Source organism: Tetrao urogallus, assembly GCF_951394365.1.
Source record: "Tetrao urogallus genome assembly, chromosome: 3".
Classification (NCBI taxonomy): domain Eukaryota; kingdom Metazoa; phylum Chordata; class Aves; order Galliformes; family Phasianidae; genus Tetrao; species Tetrao urogallus.
In genome coordinates, this window is record NC_136815.1 from 31,513,656 (window position 1) to 31,537,387 (window position 23,732).

General features: G+C 38.1%; 1 protein-coding gene across 7 annotated transcripts in view; it reads left to right on the forward strand.

Moving 5' to 3' along the window:
• The window catches only part of EYA1 (EYA transcriptional coactivator and phosphatase 1), a gene marked incomplete at both ends in the record, with an annotated part of 146,389 nt that extends 125,070 nt beyond the window's left edge, over positions 1–21,319 (forward strand). For all 7 annotated transcript variants that reach the window (XM_079533783.1, XM_079533784.1, XM_079533785.1 and 4 more), the window contains 6 exons: positions 9,784–9,842; positions 10,037–10,197; positions 10,372–10,486; positions 10,771–10,892; positions 12,842–12,942; positions 21,239–21,319. In XM_079533783.1, the coding sequence (XP_079389909.1) occupies positions 9,784–9,842; positions 10,037–10,197; positions 10,372–10,486; positions 10,771–10,892; positions 12,842–12,942; positions 21,239–21,319 (639 nt within the window). The remainder of the gene's footprint in view (positions 1–9,783; positions 9,843–10,036; positions 10,198–10,371; positions 10,487–10,770; positions 10,893–12,841; positions 12,943–21,238) is intronic.
• Positions 21,320–23,732: the final 2,413 nt, after the last annotated feature.

A 23,732-nucleotide genomic window follows, 5' to 3' on the forward strand; every position in this document is an offset into this window, starting at 1 on the left:
GCAGCCAGCTATTACAAAAATAGGTAGGAAGGAATGTAGAGCATGCTGAAAATAGATTTCTGGGCAGTCAGACTGAAAAAAATAGTTGTATTACAGGCCAGGCTGTTGAAAACAGTTTATTGCTGATGAGATATAATGGATGGTTGCAGAGAACACTTCAAATAGAACTGGCTGAGTTATCTCCCTCTCACTCCCAAATACTTTAAGGATGGCAGCTGTCCTAATTTCTGCTGTCCTAATTCCTGGTCATCCAGAATAGAGACTGAGTCACTCAGGAGCCTACAGGGGAATATCTGTTCAAAAATGCCTTGTCTCATTTTGACTGAAATAAAGAGTGCATCCTGATGTTTGCAGTGGCTGTGGACTGTGGCTAGATGTACTTCATGAGGATTCCATGATTTAATTTTCGACAGGTTGTCTTCAGCAATAGAGATTTCTAGGAAAACATGATAATTTCAAGAACTTCAGTAAAGAGGTTTTTGTTTGTTTGTTTGTTTGTTTTACAGTGCTGTATTTCTGTTTAGATACAAAACTAATTTTTAAGGTACTTCAAGTCCTTTGAAGGGTCAGAATTTTCATTTTCTAATGAATCAATGACTGTGAACTCCCTTCTAGCAGGCAAAGCAATAAAGTTATCTTAGTGCATTTGAGCTGAGACACAAAGTCCATTTGCATTTGGTTTTCCACAGTAGCAATCCAAGAAAAGCTCAGTTTCACTGCAGGAAGAAAGTAAAGAAAGGAAAGGAAATACAAACTAAAGTAAGGAATTTTTCCTGATATGTAAGTGAGGGAATGACTGGAAACATTTTTTCAAGTACATGATACTGCAACCATGGGTGACTTGCAGAAAGCTCATGAAGTTCTGCTTCATGAATGTTGAGCTAAATTAGGCTGTTCCTGTAGCTGTAGGTAAATGAACCAAAAAGGGAGACAAAGTGTTTGTAGGCAGAACTGTGGCTTTGCTGATGAGTGCAAAGCCCTTCTGAAATGCATGATGCCTGGCTCTTGTGGAATGCACTGCTGTGGTTCATGAGTATGAGTATTAGGAATAATAGCACCTCCATAGGTGAGAAAATCATTCCTGCAGGCTTATGCAGCTATTAACCACATAAGTTCTTTCATGGGATTGGAGATGAGCACCTTCACATTACACGCTACTGAAAATTAGCCCTGTATGATTTCCTTTCTCAAGAGAATCAGATGGAGCAATCTTCACTCACGTGTAGCTCAGCTGAAATGCATGACAGCCTACCAAGTTCATAGCATTAGTTACCATCTAATTTACCTCTCTGTTGCTTCCCCCTTTGTGTCAATGTAAATGCTGTACAGGAGCCCTAAAGATCCTGCCTAGCCAGCTAGCATCCCCAGAGCTTTGGCAAAATAGATGTCATCCTCTGCTTCAGCTGGGCAAGACAGCGTTGCTTCAGCTGACTCCCTGCTTCTTGTGCTGAGCAATAGCATAGGGATCAACATCTGCCCAGCAGCATCTGGGGAGGAAAAGAAAAGGAGGGAGAAAAATGCAGCATTGTGCAAAGCTCTTCAGGCTGTCCATCAGAGCAAAACTTTTAAACTTTTATCTGCCTGTGTTCAAAAGGTTTTTGCAAAGAACTTTAATCCCAGTCTTGGTTAGCAGAGAATTACAGGGCTGGGAGACTCACTAGCCCAAAGTATTGTAGCTTACACTTAAACACAAGTAAAATCAATAGCACCAAGGCACCATACGTTGAAATGGTCACACAGAGCTGAGAGAGAGCTGAAATCTTCTTGTGAAGAGCTTCCATGTGAACAGCAAGAAAACTCTCATTTCCTGAGAGGAGCAACATTGCTTTCAGGCTGTCGTGAAAACTTCAGTCATTTTGTAAGTTTATTTTATTATTATTTTGTAATTGTTTGAAATTTAAATATATTTGAAAAAACTTCAGCACATAGTTCAAAAAAAAAAAAAAAAAGGTATGTGCTCCTGAAAGTATACTTTCAAGTTGGTACATTTGGAAATAATTTATGACATGCTGACCAGGTTCATGACTCTTGTTACTTCTTTAAATATGTTCGTATTTTATTTTCAGTGGCTTTCATTAGTCATAGGTAGTTGGTCTTTTTTTTTTTTTTTTTTCAGAAATATATATCTGTAGATAACATGAATCATGTCATAAAGAAGGTATTTACAATGTGAAGTGTTGAACTTTGAAAATAAAGTAAATTTGACATTTTGAACCTAATGCTGTCCTTTCTGGGAGTGACTCAGGCTCTTTAAACAGATAAACTTGAGTCATATTTAGCCTTTTCTGTCTGGTAAAATTTTTCCTCTGACACACTCCTCTTGCTTTGTCTTACCCTACAAAGTATATGGAAATAGGATAACAGATTTTTCTGTCAGAGTTGTAGCAACAATTTATTGTTGGGCTGACACTCTGCATCATAGAGCAAGTGAGAAGTTACAGGGGTTTAGAGGTCAGCACTTACTGTGATTGTCCTGAGGTATGATTTTGCAGTTTGATATGTGTTTTCAACAGAAAATGCAAAGATTTTAATGTTGGGTATACTGTGAAGTATTCTAATTGTATACAAAGTGATGTCAGTTCTTGAAGTACTTCTTTACGTATGTGAGCTAAAGAAAACTAGCAAAACACAGTTTTCTTTAGCTGTGGGAATGTAACTGGCACATCGTGGTTGCTGTAAAAGTATTTCTTTAGACCATGTTTTATTTTAAATTGGATTCTCCCAGTTACAAGGTGCAGTTGAAATGAAAATGTAAACCTTGATTTTAGTGTAGCTACTGCAATAAAGTTGCATAATAAAATCTGTATTTATTTTGGAGCAAATACTGTTTACTTTAGGAGTATCATATTTAATCCCAACGCAGTTGTTCATGTGACCAAGCAAAATTGGATTTTAATCAATTTTTATTAGAAAAGAATGGGCTCTGTTGTGTTCTACAACTGTGTGTCCAGTGCACTAGAGAACTTCTGAACCATCTCCTACAAAGAGTTTGTTCAGTTCTTAGTCTTCCATGTTTATAATATTAATTTTACATTTTTTCATAGCTAAGTGCTTTATGTCTTTGTTTTGATGTGGTATTGTAACTGTGAAAGGCAGTTTGTGATTTTGGGGGGTTTTGGTTGTTGTGTTTTGTCTCTTTATAGTCCTAAGTTTAAAATGGGAGTGTTTTGAAATTCTTCACAGCCCGATTTAATTCTTTGACTGTTCATCCACAAACTGTTGGACAGAATGAAGTGTATTTCAAGAACTCTTTGTTCTTCATATCCTGTGCCCGGCCCACAGGTAATCTGCACCTTTTTTCTTCAGTGCAGAATAATTGTGGTGGGAAAGAAGAGAAAATGTTAGGGTCACAAAGTGCAGGCTAGACAGAGATGACAGGTCCTGCCAATTGAGTGCCAGCATTGAGAACCTGCGAACCGTAGTCTCTGCTTTTTCACATGGATTTATGTTGTACGTTAGCAGGCATTCCAGAACGATGGGTTAGGAAGTTCAGCACTTAAGCCTTTATTACCTCAGCTTGAAAGGAAGTGTAGTGTTCTTTTTATGTTTAGCAGGTACAGTAGAAGGGTATTTTGCACCGGCTGGGCATATGTAGGTATACAGGTATGATGTATTACTTTGATTTTCTGACTTGCACATGTATTAGAGGTATTGCTGTCCTTCTAGTCAAGCAAAAAATTGAGATATACTGGTTGAGTTTAATGGCTGCAGTTAAATTATGTTGTGATCTTTGAATGCTGAAAGTACAATAGAGATTAGTTGGAGTAATCAGGTGTAAGTAGAAATCGATTAATTTGTGATTAAAAATGTCATTCACCATATAGTTTTGGAATAAGCAATTGTTGCTTGGAAAAATATTCCCTGATGATCTGTAAGCCTGCTTCCCAGAGAAGCGCACTGTGATGGTTTGTAGAAGTGCGGAGTATTTGTGGGGCCGATACTAACCTTAAATGCATATTTCTGGTCTCAGAAAGAGACATACACAGAGATGTCATAAAAAGCTGCATTACACACCACAACATACACTTGAGGATTTTTTTCTTTTAATTGAGGGTTTTTTTCAGATGCTCCACGTTTATAAAGGATTGCAGCTTTAACTTGTTATGCCAGATCTGTTCTCACATGTACATGACCAAATTTCTCTACCGTTCAGTAGGGAAAATGAAGCAGTGTATATAATTGCATAATGACAGATATGAGAGGAACAGAGAATCCAGCAGTCATTTCCTGTGAGTTGGCCAGCTTCCAGGTCTTCTCAATGGACATGCTGATGTAAAGGCAAAATGAAAATAGCTTGTTCTGAATGTTTGGGGCTTTTTGTTGTTGTTGTTTTGGGACTTTTGGGGGTATTTTTTTTTTTTTTCCCTCCCTGTCATTTTACTTTGTCCACTGAAGTATTGAAACAATTATTTGACAGTATGGTGTTGGTTTTCTCACGGTAAATTAGGAATATTAAGAAAATATGAAAATGTGTTTCAGCTATAGTCAGGAGATTAGGAACAGTAATACTTTGACATCCTTTGAGGTTATGTTCATAATATTATTCACATTATTCCTTTTCATAATGTGTAAACTTGTCCGGGGTTATCCTACCTACTGTTTATTCAAAGACAGCAAAATTACTAGCTTTATTTTATTAGTTTTGTAACATGAAAATGTAAAGGCTCAGCATTCTAGCCATTGCATCACTGCACTTGGCATGCGGTATTGGCAGAGATAAGAGGAACTCCTGTAACAGCCTTAATCTCTTTTTTATTATTATTATTAATTTTCCTACAGTAAATTGAGTAGTAAGGTATATTTTACTCAGTTATGGCAGAAGTGCACAACTTGATGGGTGGTAGAGAAGGAGCAAAGTAATATAAATATTTGCAGAACATTTCTGCCATAACTTAATGCTTTGCATATGAATCTTTGTGAAGATCCTGTTAGTTTAAAGTAACATTTACAGCAGGCTGTGTAGGATCAGGCATTTTGAAAGCTGTAAATGATGACTGGAGCTTCTCTAGAAGTCTTTGACTCATCATACAAAAACAAAAAAGAGAAGTGAACAGGAAGGAGTTAGCAAACGCCTTGGGAAGGGAGGAGGGAGAAGACAAAAGCTTCCATATACAGGATTTACGCTAGACTCATCTGGTTGTTAATTTTCAACTGTTGCTTTTCTTTGGCTTAGTGCATTTCACTGGAGATGTATTTTAACTTAGCAAACAACTGCTGCCGTTTTAAGGAGTTTCTGCAGGCACATCTGCTGTTGGTTCAAGCATCAGAGCAGAGCTGATGAAAGGGAATGTAGAAACAAGTCTTGGTTATTCTGTGCAACTTCTGTTGGTTTAACTTAGCTGCTGCAGATGTGTGTCAAGCTAAGCTACCCATTATGGCATTGGAAGTTCTGAGGAAGACAAGCAGCTGTGTGAGAGAAGGGCAACGTAGAAAGTAACTTCCTGAACTGTTGTGGGTACATTGTGAAGTTGTATGTACTGACACTCTCATTTTCCCCTAGGCTAATCTGCATGCATGCTTTGAACATGCTGTAAGCAAGTATCTAATGTTTCTGTGTCACTTACCTTGTGTTCTCCCTCATCCATACTTTAAATATGTGTATGAAATATTTCCTTTCTGTTCCGTGACAATTAATTTTTTGGGGGTCTCCTTCAAGGCTTTTAAATCCACCTGTATTTCACAGCTTGTTCTCTTTCATGCTGCCATTCCTGTACTGAAAAGCTCTGTTGTCTCTCTTTACAATTAAATGCAAATGTAATAAAGCGCAGTTCTTCCATGAAGCCTTTTGATCAAGGTGCCCCAGTTTCCAGGGAGTGCTTACTTGAGGCAGCCCTGTTGTGCAGCCTGGCTGCTGTCCCAAGCATCAGTTCCTGTCCATCCCTGCAGAGCCAGCAAGTCAGTGTTCTGATTTCTCAGAAAACTGACCAAGAAGAATCGATCCAGGTGTGTGCTCTGTGATTTCTGGCCTTAGCTATAAGGGAGGGGGAAGCTTATCTGTGGGACAGCAATTTGATGTTCCTAGTTTGATGTTCCTAGCCTGTGCAACTTGGCTCTGCACCTGTCTCACACGTATCTCTATAAAGGGCAGTACTGCTCCTCTTCACAGAGCATATTTTCAACACTGAGCAAGCATTATCGCATCAGCCTTCTTGGCTTTCTAGGATGGTGTTTTCTAATGCAACTTTCCTGTGTTCTATTACCATTGTTGTAAGGGAATAACCTCCTTTCAGTGGAAGTCACAGGAGTCCCAATTGGGCTGTCTGAGTCACTCCATGGGCAAATCTGTCTCTGCTGGCTAGAAGGGCAAATGTGCAGTGTAAAAATGTCATCACTGTCCCTCATGAAGATTTCAGATTGGATGCATTGAAGTTGCAAAGTCAGCACCTTTAGGAGCAAAACACAGTTTGCTGCATAATCTTTATACATAAGACACAGCCTATTTTTTAAAAGTGGTTGCAGCAATTTTAATGTTCTACTTTAGATCTGACTGCTAAATTGATTATATCATAATAAAATACATAATGAAATACTGTATGAATAATATGAATTTATGGTGTATCTACAGGGACTTTCAATATTAATTTCAGAAATAACTTTGCCAGAGAAAGTGAAGGGTGAATACCAGTACTATATTTCCTATGAAAATCTTACGAAAGTATTAAATATATCTGTAAAAGTATTAAAATGGTAGGCCTAGTTTAGTCCTAAACTGGTTCCCATCAGAGAAAATCTTGGAGGTAGTAAACAAGGATTTGGTAGCCTTTTTATTTTTATTATCTCATATGTAGAACGATACATTTTTTCAAAAATGTACTTTTTGGAAATGTATGCTTTATCTGCTGGTCTGTGTAAAACTCCATTTTAGTATACCTGTGATTATGATGCATATTGAGAGAACTACTGTTTTAAAATGTTGCACCTAACCAGAGAATTGGACAGTGTCTCAAGTAGTTGTTTTTGCTCAAGAACAAAATGCTCTGCACAAAGAAAGCAGATGAAAGCAAACGCGAGGTGTTGAAAAGGAAAGATGGTACAGATCAATTAACAACGGACAAGTAATTGGCTAATTTGGAGAGTTATTGATAAATAACTTCCCTGCTAAAAGAACAGTTATTAAATGATAGTTTTTTCCTTCCTGTGCTCAGGGGTTTAGAAATGCATCCATCACTCGCCAACCCAAAGTCCAGGTCAGCTAGGCAGAGTGGAAAAAATACCTGGCACTCGGATCTCACAGCCTGAAAGCTGTGTCCTGCCACTCAAGAGGAGCAAAACCAGTTGTGCACTGTCTAGTTGTAACATAGCATCAATCAGATTTGTCTTCATTCTTGTCCAAATTATAATGCTTATCTCTTGTGCTTTGAATTCTCTTCTTTCTCTGCATGGCTTGACTTTTTTCTGCTTTGACTATTGACGAGAGGACACTATTCCTTTCCGTTATTTGCAATGTTTCACCTGAAATTTGTGATGTTTATGACCTTTTCTTCGCTTTGCTTGCTTTCTTGATAGTTCCTTTGCTTTTACACCACCGTTTTTTGGTTTTGATTTCTTTTCCAGGTTTGTCTCTCCAAAATCCCTCTTTCTTTCAGTATGATGATTCTGTTTTTAATGCATCATTTTAGTTCTCACTTTCTACATGCTGAGTAGATTTAGTAGGTTATATGAAAAGGGAAAGGTGTCCAAGTGTTTGTGATGGTCCCATGACCTTGCGTCCAGGTCCTCAGGCCACTTCTGACTGTGGGATCTAAGATATAATGGTTTCATCCTTTCTACTCCTGTCTTTTACCTGAGATAGTTGAGTTCTGAGGTTTGTAAGAATTATTCCTTCTTTCAGACTTGCTTTTAAGATGATCTTCTACTCCTTCCTTTAGTTTTGTGGTTGCTAAAAAAAAGAAATTGTCTCTTTTTCCAAAATTTCTATTTTGAATCCTCCAGCAACTTTTTCCAGTTGTCATTCATCATTTCCATACTGAGAGAGGAGGCTATTAACTTGATAGTTTTCACTGCTACATTGACAACTTAAGCTAAAATTTTCTATGGATGGAGCCATAGGTTAGTCAGTGAACAGTGGAAGAGAAACTAAAATGGGAAATTCACAGACTCAGGGAGGTGTGCCTTCATTTGCTTATTTTCAGTTCACACTTGAATTCTTCACAGGCATTTGAATGGGAAACTCCTTTCAGTTTTAAATTTTAAAAAAAGTAATTTCTGTGAATTTGAGAGCTTGCTGAAGAAGCTTCTGAATTTCTGTAGCCAAGTTGCTTTTCAAAGCCTTGCAACATATGTTCACACTTGTAATTTCAGCTGTATCTGTACATCTAGTGCATTTGGTCTGCCTTTGAAGGAAATTCATGACATAGTGGTTAAATATGACCAAATGTGCCTTTGTCTTTCCTGTGATGGTTGCTTTTACCTCTTCATCTAGCATGAGCTATTAATGCATAAAATACCCAAGAGTATGCATCAGAGTAAGTTGTAGATGTGCAAAAGACCACACATGGCTCTTCTAAATCATTTGAAAAGTTTCTGGTGTATTTTTCCTAAACCCATGTTTTTAAAAATCTAGAAATCACAGCCATCATGTGAGGCTAAATAGATTTCTTCAGCTTTTTTCTTATCTGAGGTTGTTGACCTCAGGAGAGGAGGAGAAGGTTACAGGGTCAAAGTCTTTTCCTCCTTGGAGCTTGCTGCTTGCTGGGAGAGGGTTGGCTGGAAAATAGATGTTTTAGAAAAAGGGTTGAGGGTCATGATTTTAATTCTGTTAGGGAACAGCTGGTTTGAGTTTCTTTCCACTTCTGTCTTCCCTCCCTTCCTCACAAATCCATAGAGAGAGAAAAATTTGTTCAGAGGAAAGCAGTAACACAAAAATAAAGGATTGCAATATTTTCATATTTAAAATAGATTATGTTTGTTATAGGATTTCACATTAAGTGAGAGAAGAGGAAATTATTAAAGTAACTCAAATCCATTATTGTTTCAAGCATTGAATTGAGATTGATCTACAGTGCCAGAGGTCTGTTTGTTTTCCTGCCAAATGTTGAAATCGTTAATAGTGATGTTTTTATTGGGTAAACAATATGCATTATGATTTTTAATTTTAGTGATGGACAAAGCTAATTATAAATGTGCCGTGTTAGTTTGCATACAAGTCACTGAAGAAAGATGGTTTGATCTGGCTATTCTGTTTGGATTTTCTTCATCTTTGCATGTTGCTTTCATGCACTAAGACCAAAGAGAGAGAAGGAAACTCACAACTCTCAAATGAATGGCAAACTAGGAACAGATTTTTCGTCTGCGCTCCTCTGAAACACTGGCCTCAGGCTGTGTTGGTGTGTGGCTCAACAGCAATCAGAGGTCATAATTTCATTGGCGGTTAGCATCAGGTTTAATTTTTCTAATATGTTACATTTACCAAAATGTCTGGTTTCAGTTACACTTATGCACTGACTGAATCAGCTTTGAGCAGCATGATGTTTTAAGGTACCTGAAAGGCTACAAGAACATTTATGGAACACATATGCTAATTGTTTTTAACCACTTTCCTTTCTAAACACAAAAACATGTTTTTGGAAAGCCATTTAACAGTAGTAGCTAATGATGGTGTGCGTTCATACTAAGAAATGAGTGCAAGGAATAGGTAAAATAGTTGTTTTAACAAGACTGCCATCTACTGATTTCCACAATTAAAAATATCCCTGATGAATAGATTGTTCACTTTTTTTTAATAGCTTTATTTCTTAAGATTTGCAAGATCAAGAAAATCCTAAAGTCTTTCTGTCACCTTAGGAATGCGACCAGGTTCACATTGATGACGTGTCTTCGGATGACAATGGTCAAGACTTAAGGTACGAGAGAACTGAAAAAGGTAAAATGTTGCTTTGCATGCTTCTCCCTGGGAAAGCGATAACTGCTGTAATGCTTACAGTAGCACATTGTCTTCTTAGCTATTTTAGCCTTTCCAACCTAGCAGCGAGTAGCTGGTGGCTGAATGTAGCCTGTTGTTTTTTGTTAATTTGGGGGTTTTCTTATCTCCAAATAGCACCTATAACTTTGGAACGGATGGCTTTCCCGCAGCTGCCACCAGTGCTAATTTGTGCCTTGCGACAGGGGTGCGTGGAGGAGTGGATTGGATGAGAAAATTGGCATTCCGCTACAGACGAGTAAAAGAAATATACAATACCTACAAAAACAATGTTGGAGGCAAGTGACTATGAAGCATGTAACAGATTTAAATGAGAACCAGTAAAACGGAAGGAGTTTTATGTTGTTGTTTTTTGCACTGTATGGGAAGTTGTATCTGAACTACTGAAAGCAAAGGAAAACGACAGAATGTCACTTAATTTCAGTGCAGACATGCCCTTATCTACTCCACAGGTCTTCTTGGTCCAGCAAAAAGAGAGGCTTGGCTACAACTAAGAGCAGAAATTGAAGCTTTGACAGATTCTTGGTTAACACTTGCACTGAAAGCACTCACCCTTATTCATTCAAGGTGAGTATGGATGGGGTAGTTACAGAACGTAAAGATGTGTGCAGTTGATTTAGAAGAGGTTGCCTGGTCTTGTGGGCATAATGCTGCTATGGGGGTCCTTCTTGTCATTCCCTGTTCTGATCTAACCTTGATGTTCTGTGCCTTGCTCTCCTGTAATGCAGAGAATAGTAACTTTCTTTGAGAAGTGTCAATAATAATAGTGAAGGATTCTGATTGGAGGGGTAAGATTTTCCTTGTTTTGCTTTGCTTTGTTAAAAAGGATATTTGTGTTTTCTGTTCCACAGGACAAATTGTGTGAATATCCTTGTAACAACTACACAGCTAATTCCAGCTCTGGCAAAAGTCTTGTTGTATGGATTAGGGGTTGTATTTCCCATAGAGAATATTTACAGCGCAACTAAAATAGGTGAGCTATTTTTATAATGTTGTGCTATATTTGAAATAATAAAAGTAAGTCTAAATAAAAAGCAATTGTAGTCCACATTCTTGAATATATATTTAGAAGCATACGGGTTAATGTTATATCTCAGAAAGGACATTTCATGCTAAGACATCATAAAAGCACTTTGCAAAGAACCTCATATAGCTCTACAAACACAGATGCAGCCTCTGTTAGGAGGAAATATAATCATTTTGTGTCACATTTTCTCAAAACTGTGAGCGTATGTAGCAATGCAGGTGTTTTTGTGGTAGGCTGTCAGTAGAGACCTATGCAGTCACCTCAGGTTAACACAAGTAATTCTGTAAAGGTAAACCTGGCTGCATTCGTTTTCATGTCTTCTGGAGCAAATTTTATTAAACAGCTTACCAGAAGCAAGAATATTTTGCTGCAGAATGTAATTATTTAAGTTTATTCATACTGACTGTAATAATCTTCAGCCAGGCAAATGTTTATTTCTGTTTTCTGGTTCAATATGAAAGATGTTATTCTGAGTATGTAGAAATACATGGTACCAGATGGCAATGGTGCTTGTAATTTTTAACATGATTATGACGTATCTGTTCTGTCTCAGATTCCCTCAAAATTGTTGGCAACATGAAACATTTTTCATGTGTTCTTAAGTATCTGTAATACAGGAAGCTCAAATGGCCAAGAAAAAATGGTGGGTTATTTTTGTTTGGTTTTGTTGTTGTTTTTTTTAAATACCTTGGTTGAGCATTTTATATAGAAATTTGAAAGCATTACTGTAAAGGATTTAAAACCATTTCTGAGATGGAAATGTCACTCTACGTGACTATAGAAATTTTGTGAGTTAGAGCTTTCAATTTTAATACTTCAAATACACCTTTTAAATGAAGCATTGTAATAAATATTCATTTATGACTTTAAGTACACAGAACAAGGAGTACTTTTGGAATACTGTCTTCAGTCACTGACTGTCACAGGAAATCAGGAGATTTTTGTAATGTGGCACGATTATGATTTTTCAGCACCATTTTAACCTAGTGTTGCAGGTCCCTTATACCTGGCGCTAATGTGAAAGGATGTCGCAGGTCCCTTATACCTGGCGCTAATGTGAAAGGATGTCATTGAGTAGTGTGGTTTCTCTGCTGACAAGAAATCTTTTTTATATTTCCAATCTATTTGCTCTTATGCTGGTATTGTCCTGTAGCTGAAATAATTATTTTGAAAAACACAACTTTTCCTGGTTTTGGTCTAGACATGCAGTAGGTACACAGGTAAGCGTGCATTTTGGCTGGGCTGATGTGATCTTTCAGACTGATAGCATTTAAGGAAACTCGACTGCAGGCATTTACTTACATTCTGGCTTCCCAGTATCGATGCCTGAAACACTGTACAGAACTGGGATCATTTCCATAGGTCTACGCACTGAAGTAATGAGCTACGTTAATGGATCCCAGTGCAGGATCAAGGACCTTGACCATGTATTGGATTACAGGCATTTAAACCTAAATCTTTTTTGTGACCTCCTAAGTCAGGATACTACTGTTTCAGGAGCTGTGATTAATCTTGTCACAGGTTGTGGAGAAAAAGCTAGAATTTCTACTCAGAATTCTCCTGGTGGGGGAATCCCCACCAAAACATGTCTCAGATTAGTGTAGGAGACGAGAAAGGTGATACTGCAGACCTGTGGTACGCTACATCTACCATGTCGTGTGCATTAAATGACCTTTCAGAGCAGATTTGAAGGCTGCCTGTCAGCTGTTCTGGCAGGAACAAAGCTGCAATAAGCCTGGGTACACCATCCTGCAGGAGAGGCTCTTCTCTGTTCTCTTGCAATAATTATGTATTAAAGTACTGGGGAGGTCCAGGCTAATACTAACTAGTGATTTGGTGATATCTCCTCACCACTTATCCTTTTCAGTTGTTTTTTTGTTTGTTTTTTTTTTCAGGAAAGGAAAGTTGTTTTGAGCGAATAATTCAAAGATTTGGAAGAAAAGTAGTGTATGTGGTTATAGGAGATGGTGTCGAAGAAGAGCAAGGCGCTAAAAAGGTAATGGCCCTTTTTCAAGATTTCAAGACGCTTAAACCAAAATTATCCTTTCTTACATATGCAACAGTGTGTACTGGCATTTGATTTTAATATCTTTGCTTTATGAAATATAATGTTTTGATCATATCTGGTAGAAAGCTGCATAAAACTAGATAATAATGTGCCCCGCTGTTCTCCAAAAGACACATTATGCTAGCTATGTATATTTGGCTTATTTCAGAAAGGAGCCAGAAAATGGGTCCTGGTTTTTGTGCCAAGAACTAATAGTTCTGTTTTCATTGGCATCCCAAAATACCACATCGGATGTTATGAATATAAGCAAAAAATGGTGATTCTTACTGATCAAAGGCAGTGTGAAATTTGACCGGATGAAATACATATATGTCACACCTTGCATATGCATGTAGGTCTGGAGTAGTTTAACAGTTTTCTTGTGGGACCGTAACTTGGATTCTGTATTCAGGTAAATGCTCATGTCTTATCCTGCATTCATAACCTCAGTAAATTAGCAGAGGATGCAATTTGCATGTCTATTTATTGTTTTTTTCCCTGCCTCTGGGAGAGAGGGGGAAAAATACATTTTTTTCCCAGTGTGGAGTAAGATCCATAGAAAGCAAAACTTCCCGCTGGCAAATAATAGCCTTGCTCATCTACCTGAGCAAGAGTCTTTACTCAAAGGAAAAAGGCATAATTTTGGCTATTTGAGCAATAGGAGAAAGAGTAGGAAAATGAGCATTTCACTTATTTCTTCCCTTTAAAGGTAAATTGCTTTGACACAAGTTCACTTTTAGCACAGAAATATCTCTGCGGTGCTTCTATATCTGTTTCCACTGTTACTAGATTGACAGAGTAAAACTAATTAGTTCAGATGACATTTTACCAGATGCACAGTGACTAGTTTTGCTTCTGAAATCAGGGGTTTGTGCCCCTGGAGCACTTCAGGCAGGTTCCCGGCTCGTCCCAGCACTTTGCAGAGCATCAGTTTCATATATCCCTTTGGCGGACGGACGGGAACAGTTTGCTTCTTTTTCCTTCAGAAATGCCTTTCATCTTTGCAGAGAAATGTTTTCCCGCTGTAAATGATTACATTTTAAAAGCTGCATTTAAGATCAGGGGGGGAAAAAAAAAATCTTCTTTGTTCCTTTTCTGTTGCTTGGTGAAATAGTGTCGTATGTGATAATGGCAGGAGTAGTCCTTTTGGTAACATTATCTAATTCACTGCATTTTTTCAACAGGAAAAACTATTCAGAAAAGCATAGGAGAAAGCCCTTCCAGTTGCTAAGAGGTGTAGCAGCACAGAAAGTTCCTTTGTCCCATTGCTTCTGTATATTCTTTCTTATTGGAAGAAATGTAGATTTAAAGCATACTAGATTAGGCTCTGGATTAAACTGTTTTTTAAAACAATTCCAGAGAAGTCAGTTAAGTACATCAGTAACCTTGCCTTTCTGCAAAAACTATTAATTTGATTAAAGGAAACATCTCTGTGATTCTTGTCCTGCTCCTTGCTCCTCCTGAAAAGAACTCCCCCTTGCAAGCTGTGAAAGCAGGACTTGATCCTTGGTTTTGTCCTTGCATAGCGCCAGAGTGAGAATCACAGAGTACTTGGAGCTAATCTCAGCTCAGATGGTGCATTGTTTTTTGACTGCTCCTCAGGTTGTTTTTTTAGCATTATAGGGAGGAATAGGTACAGGAGTGTGCCACAGAGTATGTTGTGCTTCACTTCAAAGACATATGACCTGTCTAATGAATGAGTAGTACTGCTGTATTAGAAAACTGCAAAAACATATACCTTCTGTAGAGTGCTTGCAAGCAAAATTGAGACTATTCCCACAGAAAATGTGAAGCGTGTCAGCCAAAACTGTCTTAAGTGTCTCATTGCCTTGCTTATCCCTTCACATAGTAGCTTCCTTCCTATCAGCATATTCAGTTTTGGGCCCCTCGTTACTGGAAAGACATTGAGGCCCTGGAGTTTGCCCAGGAAAGGGCAACAAAGTTGGTAAGGGGTCTGCAACGCAAGTCTTAAGGGGAGTGGCTTAGGTGTGGAGAAGAAGAGGCTCGGGGAGACCTCATCACTCTTTACAACTGTCTGAAAGAACGCTACAGTGCGATGGGGGTTGGACTCTTCTTCCAGAAACCTAGTGACAGGACAAGAGGTAATGACCTCAGGTTGCACCAGGGGAGGTTCAGGTTGGATATTAGCAAAAATTTCATTTCAGACAGAGTGGTGAGGCATTGGAACAGGGAAGTAATGGAGCCATCATCTCTGAAGGTGTTCAAGAAGAGTGTAGAAGTGGTACTGAGGGGCATGGTTTACTGGTATGGTGGTGAAAGGCTAATGGTGATCTTAGTGATCTTCTCAACTTTTACAGTTCTGTGATTCTGTGATATTGTCAAGGCAGGAACAGTGTTTATGTCATTCCTTTGTACTGCACTTTGCTGAAGAAGTTTGACCTGTGGAGAAGCCCTTAGTATATGTACTTTTTTTTACGTAGCGCACAGACAGTACACCCTTCTTTAAAATTTAAATAGCTCTTCACTGCTTATGTATAGTTCATAAAGAGTATATTTAAATGACTGTATAAATTAAAATCTATTTAGTTTTTTTCTGCTCCTTCAGTGAAAAGAGCTTCAAGCCTGGGAGATCATAGAATTAAGATTTGTTATTAAAATAACTTACTAATAATTTAGCCAGTTGCTTTTTCATGAGACAAGGTTTTTTTACTGTTGTACTTTGTCTGTTGAAAAGCCTGAGTCAATACAACAGAAGAAAAAAGACGCATTTTAAATCTTTTTTTATTACCATTATAGTAAAAATTTGATGATACATTCTTTTCCATACAGGTTAAAAGGTCACTGCTCTTTTCAGAAATGTGTTGAGGAGAGATTGGTATTTTGTAAAATGCCTCTCCTGATCGATTGAAATAAATACAGCACACTGAGGAAACGGCACACTCTTAAGTTTCATGTAACACAGGACAAGCCATGGTATCAACACCTTGCCTTAGCTGTCACTTCCTGCAGAATATAAGACAATTAAAATCCTTAGGCCGTTTGCATTACAGGCTGAGGAGAAATTGTACCCTTCTGGATGGTTTCAGGAGGCAGGGCAGCCGCAGCAGCAGAGTTCACGTGGAGGTTGCTACCTTTGGAGAAGAGGGAGAGGAAGGGAAAGGGAAAAGAGAGGAGAAGGCAGGGAGTGCTCACGGCTGGGTGCTGTGGGGGCACGTGCCTGCAGCAAGCCCAGGCATGGGGCTGCCTCCTTCCCTGTGTGTCTGCATGCCTCTGTGGTGACATATGCAGAATCAGTTCCTGGGTTTCTCTGCCAGAAACTCCATTGTCTTGAGTTTTTTGTTGGGAAATATTCGTAAGGCAGGAAAAAAACAACCAAACGAAAAAAAACTCCTGAGGTTTCCTACTTGGGAGAATCTTGCAAAGCATTTCTGATTTGCAAGATGAGACAAAAGGAGGAGCGTCTCTTCATGGAGGAGCTGGATTTTACATCAGGTGATTCAGGAGAGCCTGGGCAAATCAGTTTCTTCCTTTGTCAGGAGAAATGGTCATTCAGCTTTGGAGGGAAATTGTGAGGAAAAATCATAAATCTTCACAGAGCAATAAATAGAATATAAATGGCTATCCAGTCTGCAACTGCTTTAAAGCTCGCAGTCACACTGTGCTGCTTAGGTTTGGGTAGGAAGTAAAGGCGACCACTTAGAAAAATCTGGCAGAAACACAACAAAAATACTGCGAAAGATGACAGAAACTTATGAGTTTTCAATTCAAATATGTCGCAAATCTCAGGAGTGAGATTTCTCTAGAAATATGAATTCATTTAAGGGAAGAAGGATAGCCTGCAGTTTCCAGTGTTACTCAGTCAAAAAAATGATTTTGTTTTGTGCATTTATTGAAGTACTTTGTTTATTTTGGTGAATACTTGGAGTTTTGTTCTTCTAGTGATACATGCTGAAAATAATACTGCCTCTAGTTCAAAATTTAGATACCTTAGTAATTTAGGTTATTGAATAATTTTATAATTACTAGATTTACTAAATGAATAATTTAACTTTTCTTGCTTAAGCGCAAAGTGAACCTTCTGCCACCGTATTGAATTTAAGAATGGAATTGAAATGTTCATAGCTTTATTTATTGTCAAGTGTCACATTATTAAACACCTACAACGCAATTCATGCTTTTTCATAGACAGAAGTTTGGTATTTACTTGGAACACAGTGAAATAGTGTGCAGAACCCTTGCTTTACTACCAGCCTAGGCATTCATTCCCCCTGTAAGCAATAAGAAAAGCTTTCTGACAGTTTCTTTAGTTCATAATGCATCCAGCTAGGCTGCTGTTTGTTAGCAGTTAGTGTTGGTCATCTGTTCTCGAGCGTCAGTCAATGATATATTAGCATTTTTTGGTGTGCTCACAGTAGAAGACACGTATTAGGCACAATGTGTGTGCTAAGTGTTGGCAGTGAGGGCTTTCTAAAGGTAATTTTTAGTGAATATATATCCATTGAAACTCTTGTCCGATCATTTCATAAGAAAAAAAATGAGCCTCTGTCTCACTGTTGACAGTGCTTGTGGATAAGCAGGGCACGCCAACACAGGAAATACGTATAAGGTTTTGCTTGATCATTTTGTACAGTCATTTATTATATCAGATAAGTTGAAAACTATTGTATATGCCCAGTAAACAAGCATGCATATATATGGACACATACATGTGTGAGGCTGCATATACATACACAGATGCATGCATGTAGCTATATATAGATCTGTATCAGGTTTGTTTCCCCTCCCCTTAGCCATGAAGTCTGTGCCGTAGGGTGAGACTGATAGAGATCTGAGTCAGCCACATGGGCCCCATGCACGGAGCGCCTATGCAGATTCCAGTCCTCATGCAGCCGCTGCGTTCCTGACGTGTTTCATTTCTTGGGAGTGTGCGGCTGGTCCTTTGACCTATACGCAGGAGAAATTAAAATAATTATAATCCTGAGATTTACACAACCTCTTTGTTTTCATGGGACTCTCCGGGCTCTCATTCCACGTCTCGCTACTATAACCGAATAGAGTAAATGGAGGTATATTCCTTTACCAGATATAAATAAAGCAGAGGACTCTTAAGTGAATTTCAGATTTGCAAAGAGACGGCCAAAATAATGATCACTTAAAGTTTTTGTTTTAAACTCTGACCATAAACAGCTGAGAGTAATCCAAAACTTGATATTGCATATGAGCATCATAGCAAGAATCACTGTGATTTGATTTAGCAGAAGCTAAACCTTCTGTGAAAACAATCAGGGTCTTTAACTAACCCTGACGCCTGGTGTGTATACGCTCTGTGGTGCTGAGGTTGTTACTACGGAAGCAGTATAATGCTGATGGAGCTGCATGAGGTGGGGAGCTGGAAGCCAAGAATTTATTACTACAATTCTCCCTATTCATTAGTTTGCTGTATGTCCTTGGAGGGCTTCCATGTCATTGATTCTTGGCTTCTGCAGACACTACTCAAGGGCAGGTGTCCACCAAACCCTGCACCACACTTAGGTATGCTGTTTACACCTCTCTGAGCCAGTGGTTGAGGCAGAGCAGTTTCCAAGCTGACAGAGAGAACAGATAGGTGCTGCCTTGCACCTGGGCAAGGAGAGGGAAGCTGCAACCACACAAAAATGGAGACAGCAAAATTGAGTACTCTTGGTTGCAAGCACAGCTTGGATCAGCCGCAAGCAGAAACCGTGTCTGTTTGTCCTTGATGTAATGCCCCCGTCAGGTGTTAAATTCTGATCTTGCAGTCTAAAGAAGAGATAGGAACACAGAAGCTTTAGGAGAGCCCAGAAAACAGCATGATTAGGCGATTTTATTTCTATTTGTTATTGTTCGTACATTTACTGAGCATGATGCAAGAAATGAAATTTTTAGGAAAGATTTGAGCTGGAAACTAGTAATACCTGACCTGGCAGAGCAGAGAGGACAGTCTGTATAGTGTAACAGCGGGGTGTTGGGACATGGAGCAGTAACTCAGTGAGCTGATTGCATTTAGTTTCTGTTGCTGCTGGGGCACAGAAGTCTGCACTGAAGATGAATAAATAGTAGAAGTCATGTTTAATGTTTCTTTCTTAAGGAGAGGAATACTGTGTAAAGCATTTTGGAAATACTATAAGCATTTATGCCAACAACGTCTCACTTGTCTCCTGAAATATTATTTTTTTCTCATCAGCAACGTGGCTCACTTACTTCCCTTATCTTAGACAACTGTATCTTAAGTCTTTGTGACAATCTAAGGTAAAACGAAGCAGAATAGAAACCGATCCAGTGGTGCTTCCTTGTGAGTCATTTTGTTATCTTCCTGAATAATTTTTTGGTTCTAAAAGCTAGTGAAACCCTGCATGTGGGCAGCTGTTGATACATCTATATTACATTTTAATCCAGATAAGGAGTGTTGTAAGGAAGGAGACTTCCCCCTTACTCTGCTTTTGCTAACATCTGTTTTAGGGCAAAAAATTGATCTCTTTTGGATAGAACTAAACAAGAGGTGCTTATCAAATGTTCTCCAACTGCTAGTAGGTATATTTTCCATAACAGTGAGCTAGAGCTGTTCTGAAATGAAAACCCTGAAATATGGATATCTCCATCACTCTGCAGTCTCTCTTATTGCACAGCTCTTTTTGCTAACGCCTGTCCTTTATTTGGTGTGCATTTTCCAGATTCCTTGCTGTGTGTGTCCTGCACTTCTTTTTAGCCCAGTCTAGCTGATTAATACCATTCCAGCCTCATCTCCTCTGCCTCTTACAAGTGCAGCAGTTGATTCATCCTTAATGGCTGCTTTTTGACATCAGAGAGACTTGCCACTACTTACCCACTTCCGTTTCTTTTAAAATCTGTGCTTTACTCCCCACATCAAACTCAGTTCATCGTCACAGTGTTATCTGGATTGCGGCGTTGTCCTCCTAAAAATAATTATTATTTATATACAGACCGGTTTACCTGAGTTCCAGGGATGAATTTATCACAAGCTCTGTGCTAAGGTGTTGGATTGATGGGATAGTTGTTACGCAGATGTGCAGGGTTTACAGTAAATGTGGACCAGGAAACAGAGGGTTTCACATTGTGCTTTTACGTTGTTTTCAGAATTGTTCTCTAATTCCTTCAGAATGAAGGCCTGAATGAAAAAGGGGGCTCAGCATAGCAATGATAATCAGAAGAGATGTAGTTTTGCTGCTGATTTAAATAGAATTAGGAATTTGTGCAGGAAGTACTGAAGAACGAAGAAAACAGTTCCTGTGAAGCTGTTAATAAAATGCTTGGGGATCCCAGAAGCTATTGTGATATTAAATTGCCTCCTAAAGATGTCAGACACAAGCTGACCCAGTGAGATGATGAACATGGTCATGTTGAGCCTTCAAAATATTGGTGCATTGAAACTATTTTCCCATGAAATTGACAGAAAATTTCCTGAAGAAAGCTGATGGTTATCTATTTGTATTTATGTGAAAAGTCTTGCTGACAGTTTAATCGGTGTTTTACAGTATAAAGATAGCAAGTATTCTTAATCAGATTTTTACCCTTCATGAATGAGGTAATGTGTACTTTTTCCTGGTAGTTGTGGTTTTGGTTCCCTCAGGTTCTTTGCATATATGCGTGTTTTTTTGCATATATATGTGTTCCAGACTGAGATCTTATTACAGTTACTAGGAAAAAAATATGATTTTATTTTAAAATTGTCCCATATGGAAAATATGTTTTAAGATCAGTGCTAACAATGAGCGATGTTATACAAACCACCAGGATAAAATTCCTTTCCAAGTGATGTGAGCAACATATGAGCTATTCTGAATCATCTTTCCTGTGTTTGTAACTCACCTGCCAGGGAAAGTTTTCCAAATAATATGTTTTGATGGTAAATATTACTTCCTTTTTTTATATATATATATTTTTTTTTAACTAAGTTCTATTCTCTTTCTCAAACTACCCACCTGCTTCATGTATGGAACAGTTTTCTTAATTTTTTTTTCCTAGAAAACAGCAGTTTCTTCCTCAAAATGTTGCAGTCTGTTTTTCTTAAGATCCTTAAGATCTCCTGTCTTTCCTGTTGGCAAATAGGTTTGCTACTATTGGTATTATTGACAATTTGTGCTCGAGTGTCAGAGAAATCAGAGAGAAGTGTGAAGGGCTCGAGGTTTTAACAGCTCTGAGTTGCTCTCTCCTCCCACTGTTACCTTGTTCTTGCAGAAGACAATGGGTGGGTCTGAATACCAAAATGCTTGGGGTTATTTTTACATGTTGTCTGTGCTGTTCACAGCATGCTATGCCATTTTGGAGGATCTCAAGCCACTCTGACCTTATGGCCCTTCACCATGCCTTGGAACTGGAGTACTTGTAGCAGCCCAGCAGCACTTTGAAACCCCAGAGCCTCCTTCTGCCCATGGACGGTATGCCTGTGTCTTGTGTCAGCATTGGACTACAGAACTTTGTGATTTCAACATGTTGACGTACAGCTGCAATTGGTCTTAACCCCTGCCCTTTCAGTAAACGGAGGAGCATGTCTTTTTCTTCAGAACAGCTGTTGACTCTGGTACTGCGAGTCCAACAAAAATAAGCCATGCAAATGTTTTAACAGCTCATCTTTACTATATTTGCTACCAAAAAGAAATGGAGAAGGAAGAAACAGGAAATAAAGGTTCATACCTGTGAAAAAAGGACCTGCAAGTGCTTTGTAGTTTTTAAACTCTTCAATGTGACACACGCCGTTTCTTCAACACAGCAAACTTGATTGCACAATGAAGACTGAGATTTTTCAAAATACCAGTGGAGTAATTTTCTTCTAAAGAAGGTTTACTTTTTGGTTCTCATACCCAGGGTACTCTGTACATCTTTACTTATTTATGAACAGACTGTATTTTGACATCATATAACTGAGGATATGTGTAATAGGAAGAAAGGCTATTGTAAGCCTTTGCCTTACGATACAGCAACTACTTTTGATTTTAGCACATTACAGAGTAGTTTAAAATATGTCTAATTTAAACTAATAGGTACATCACTGAGACAATCATGTACAGGAAGAATTTTTGTGTAAATTTGTAATAATGAATGATTCTTTTACATATTGTTAAGGTAAATGCTATTGAAAGATAGTAATGCCTTGTTGGTGAAGAATGAGGCTACGTGTGCACAAAATGTTGTGCAGTGCCTTGTCAACACGTTGGATATAAATATGTAGATAATGGATTTTTTTAGATAAATTTGTCAAGACCAAAAGCATGGATGTCAAGTGTCAATAGGAATTGGGTTTTGTTCTTTTCAGCTATTTCTCTACCTTTTTCCTCTCTCATCTGTTCTGATTATGAAAAGATTTTCTTTCCCCCCATTAAGGAAATATAGATAAAACACAACTGAAGAGGAGTACTTTGCTGTCTTCTGTTTGCTCTCTTAACACTTTTTTAGAGTATTGACAAATGAATTAGCAGATTCCATAAAGAAATAGAGAACACAAATATATTTTATGACATGACTTAAACTGGAATCTGAGTACCAACTAGTTTATGTCTCATCCAAAAATAAAGGAAATTATTGTGATCATTATTTTTAGAAATTAGGAATGGTAATATTTTGGAGAAATTGAACAAGATACTCATATACATTTAAGGTTTTTAATCCTCTTCCACCAGGAGTCAGATTTTCCTAAGATATAACATCCATTGCCGGCAATGGAAATACAGAAATAGTTATTGCCAAGGAGTTAAAATTTGCTTTTGTCTGTATCCATTTTACAGGACAAACCTAGACCGTGTCTGTCTGTGACTTGTGACTTTTCTAATCTTGAAGGCCGTGAGGTACTTGATCAGATAAACTGTTAGTCTTACTATTCGACGTGAATTGTACCAATTCCCTTTGCTTGATTCAAATCTCTTCATTAAAAAGAAGCATTGGATTTGTTGTTTCATTCTCCAGCTTTGCTTTCTTTCTTTTTCTTTTTTTTTTCTTTTTCTTTTTTTTTCTTTTTTTTTCTTTTTTTTTTTCTTTTTCTTTTTTTTTTTTTTTTGCTAAAAACACCAGCCTTGAAACAACTATCTGCAAAACTACAAAGCACCAATGTAGCTGCAAAGAAACACCATTCTTTATTGGAGGAATAATGTTGCTGCTAGAATTAAATGTTTGTGGATTGTTTTATTACCAACAACGAGGTTTTTATCCTACCAAGACTTTCACCTGTGCTTTACTTTACCCAGTATGAGTACTGGAATTCACACAGTACTCACATACATACATGAAGCACATTGTGGATAGTTTTTAAAACCAAGACTATAACTAGCCCTTTCTTCAAGTAAGCATCTTCAAAGTAGACAGTAATGGAGGTTGGTTGTCTTTTTTTTTTTTTTCCATCTCTTTTCTATATTTAGTCACTTGCGGACTGAAAAAAAAAAAAAAAAAAACAGTTTATCTGGGCCTTATTGTACAAAAAGTGTGTTGTGTCCACAATTGTGTACAGTATTTTTCTTCATTAATTTTGTTTTAAATTAATAAAATTGATTTGTGAACATATTAAACAACTCTCTTGTATGTAGGTCTATGATATTTCTCCTCTCTAGGTTTGTAATGAGGAGACATCTCTCATCTTTTCACTGTCCTAAGACACAAGTTGTTCACCTGTTTGTGCCCACCTGAGATGTCAAATAGTGTAAAAATAGGTGCTTCTGGTTTACAAAAGTTTGATGGGCAGCAGGAGGAGGAGCTAAAGAAGGTCAGAAACATGTAGTAGGACTCGGACTTGGTGCATGCTGTCCTGGAAACAT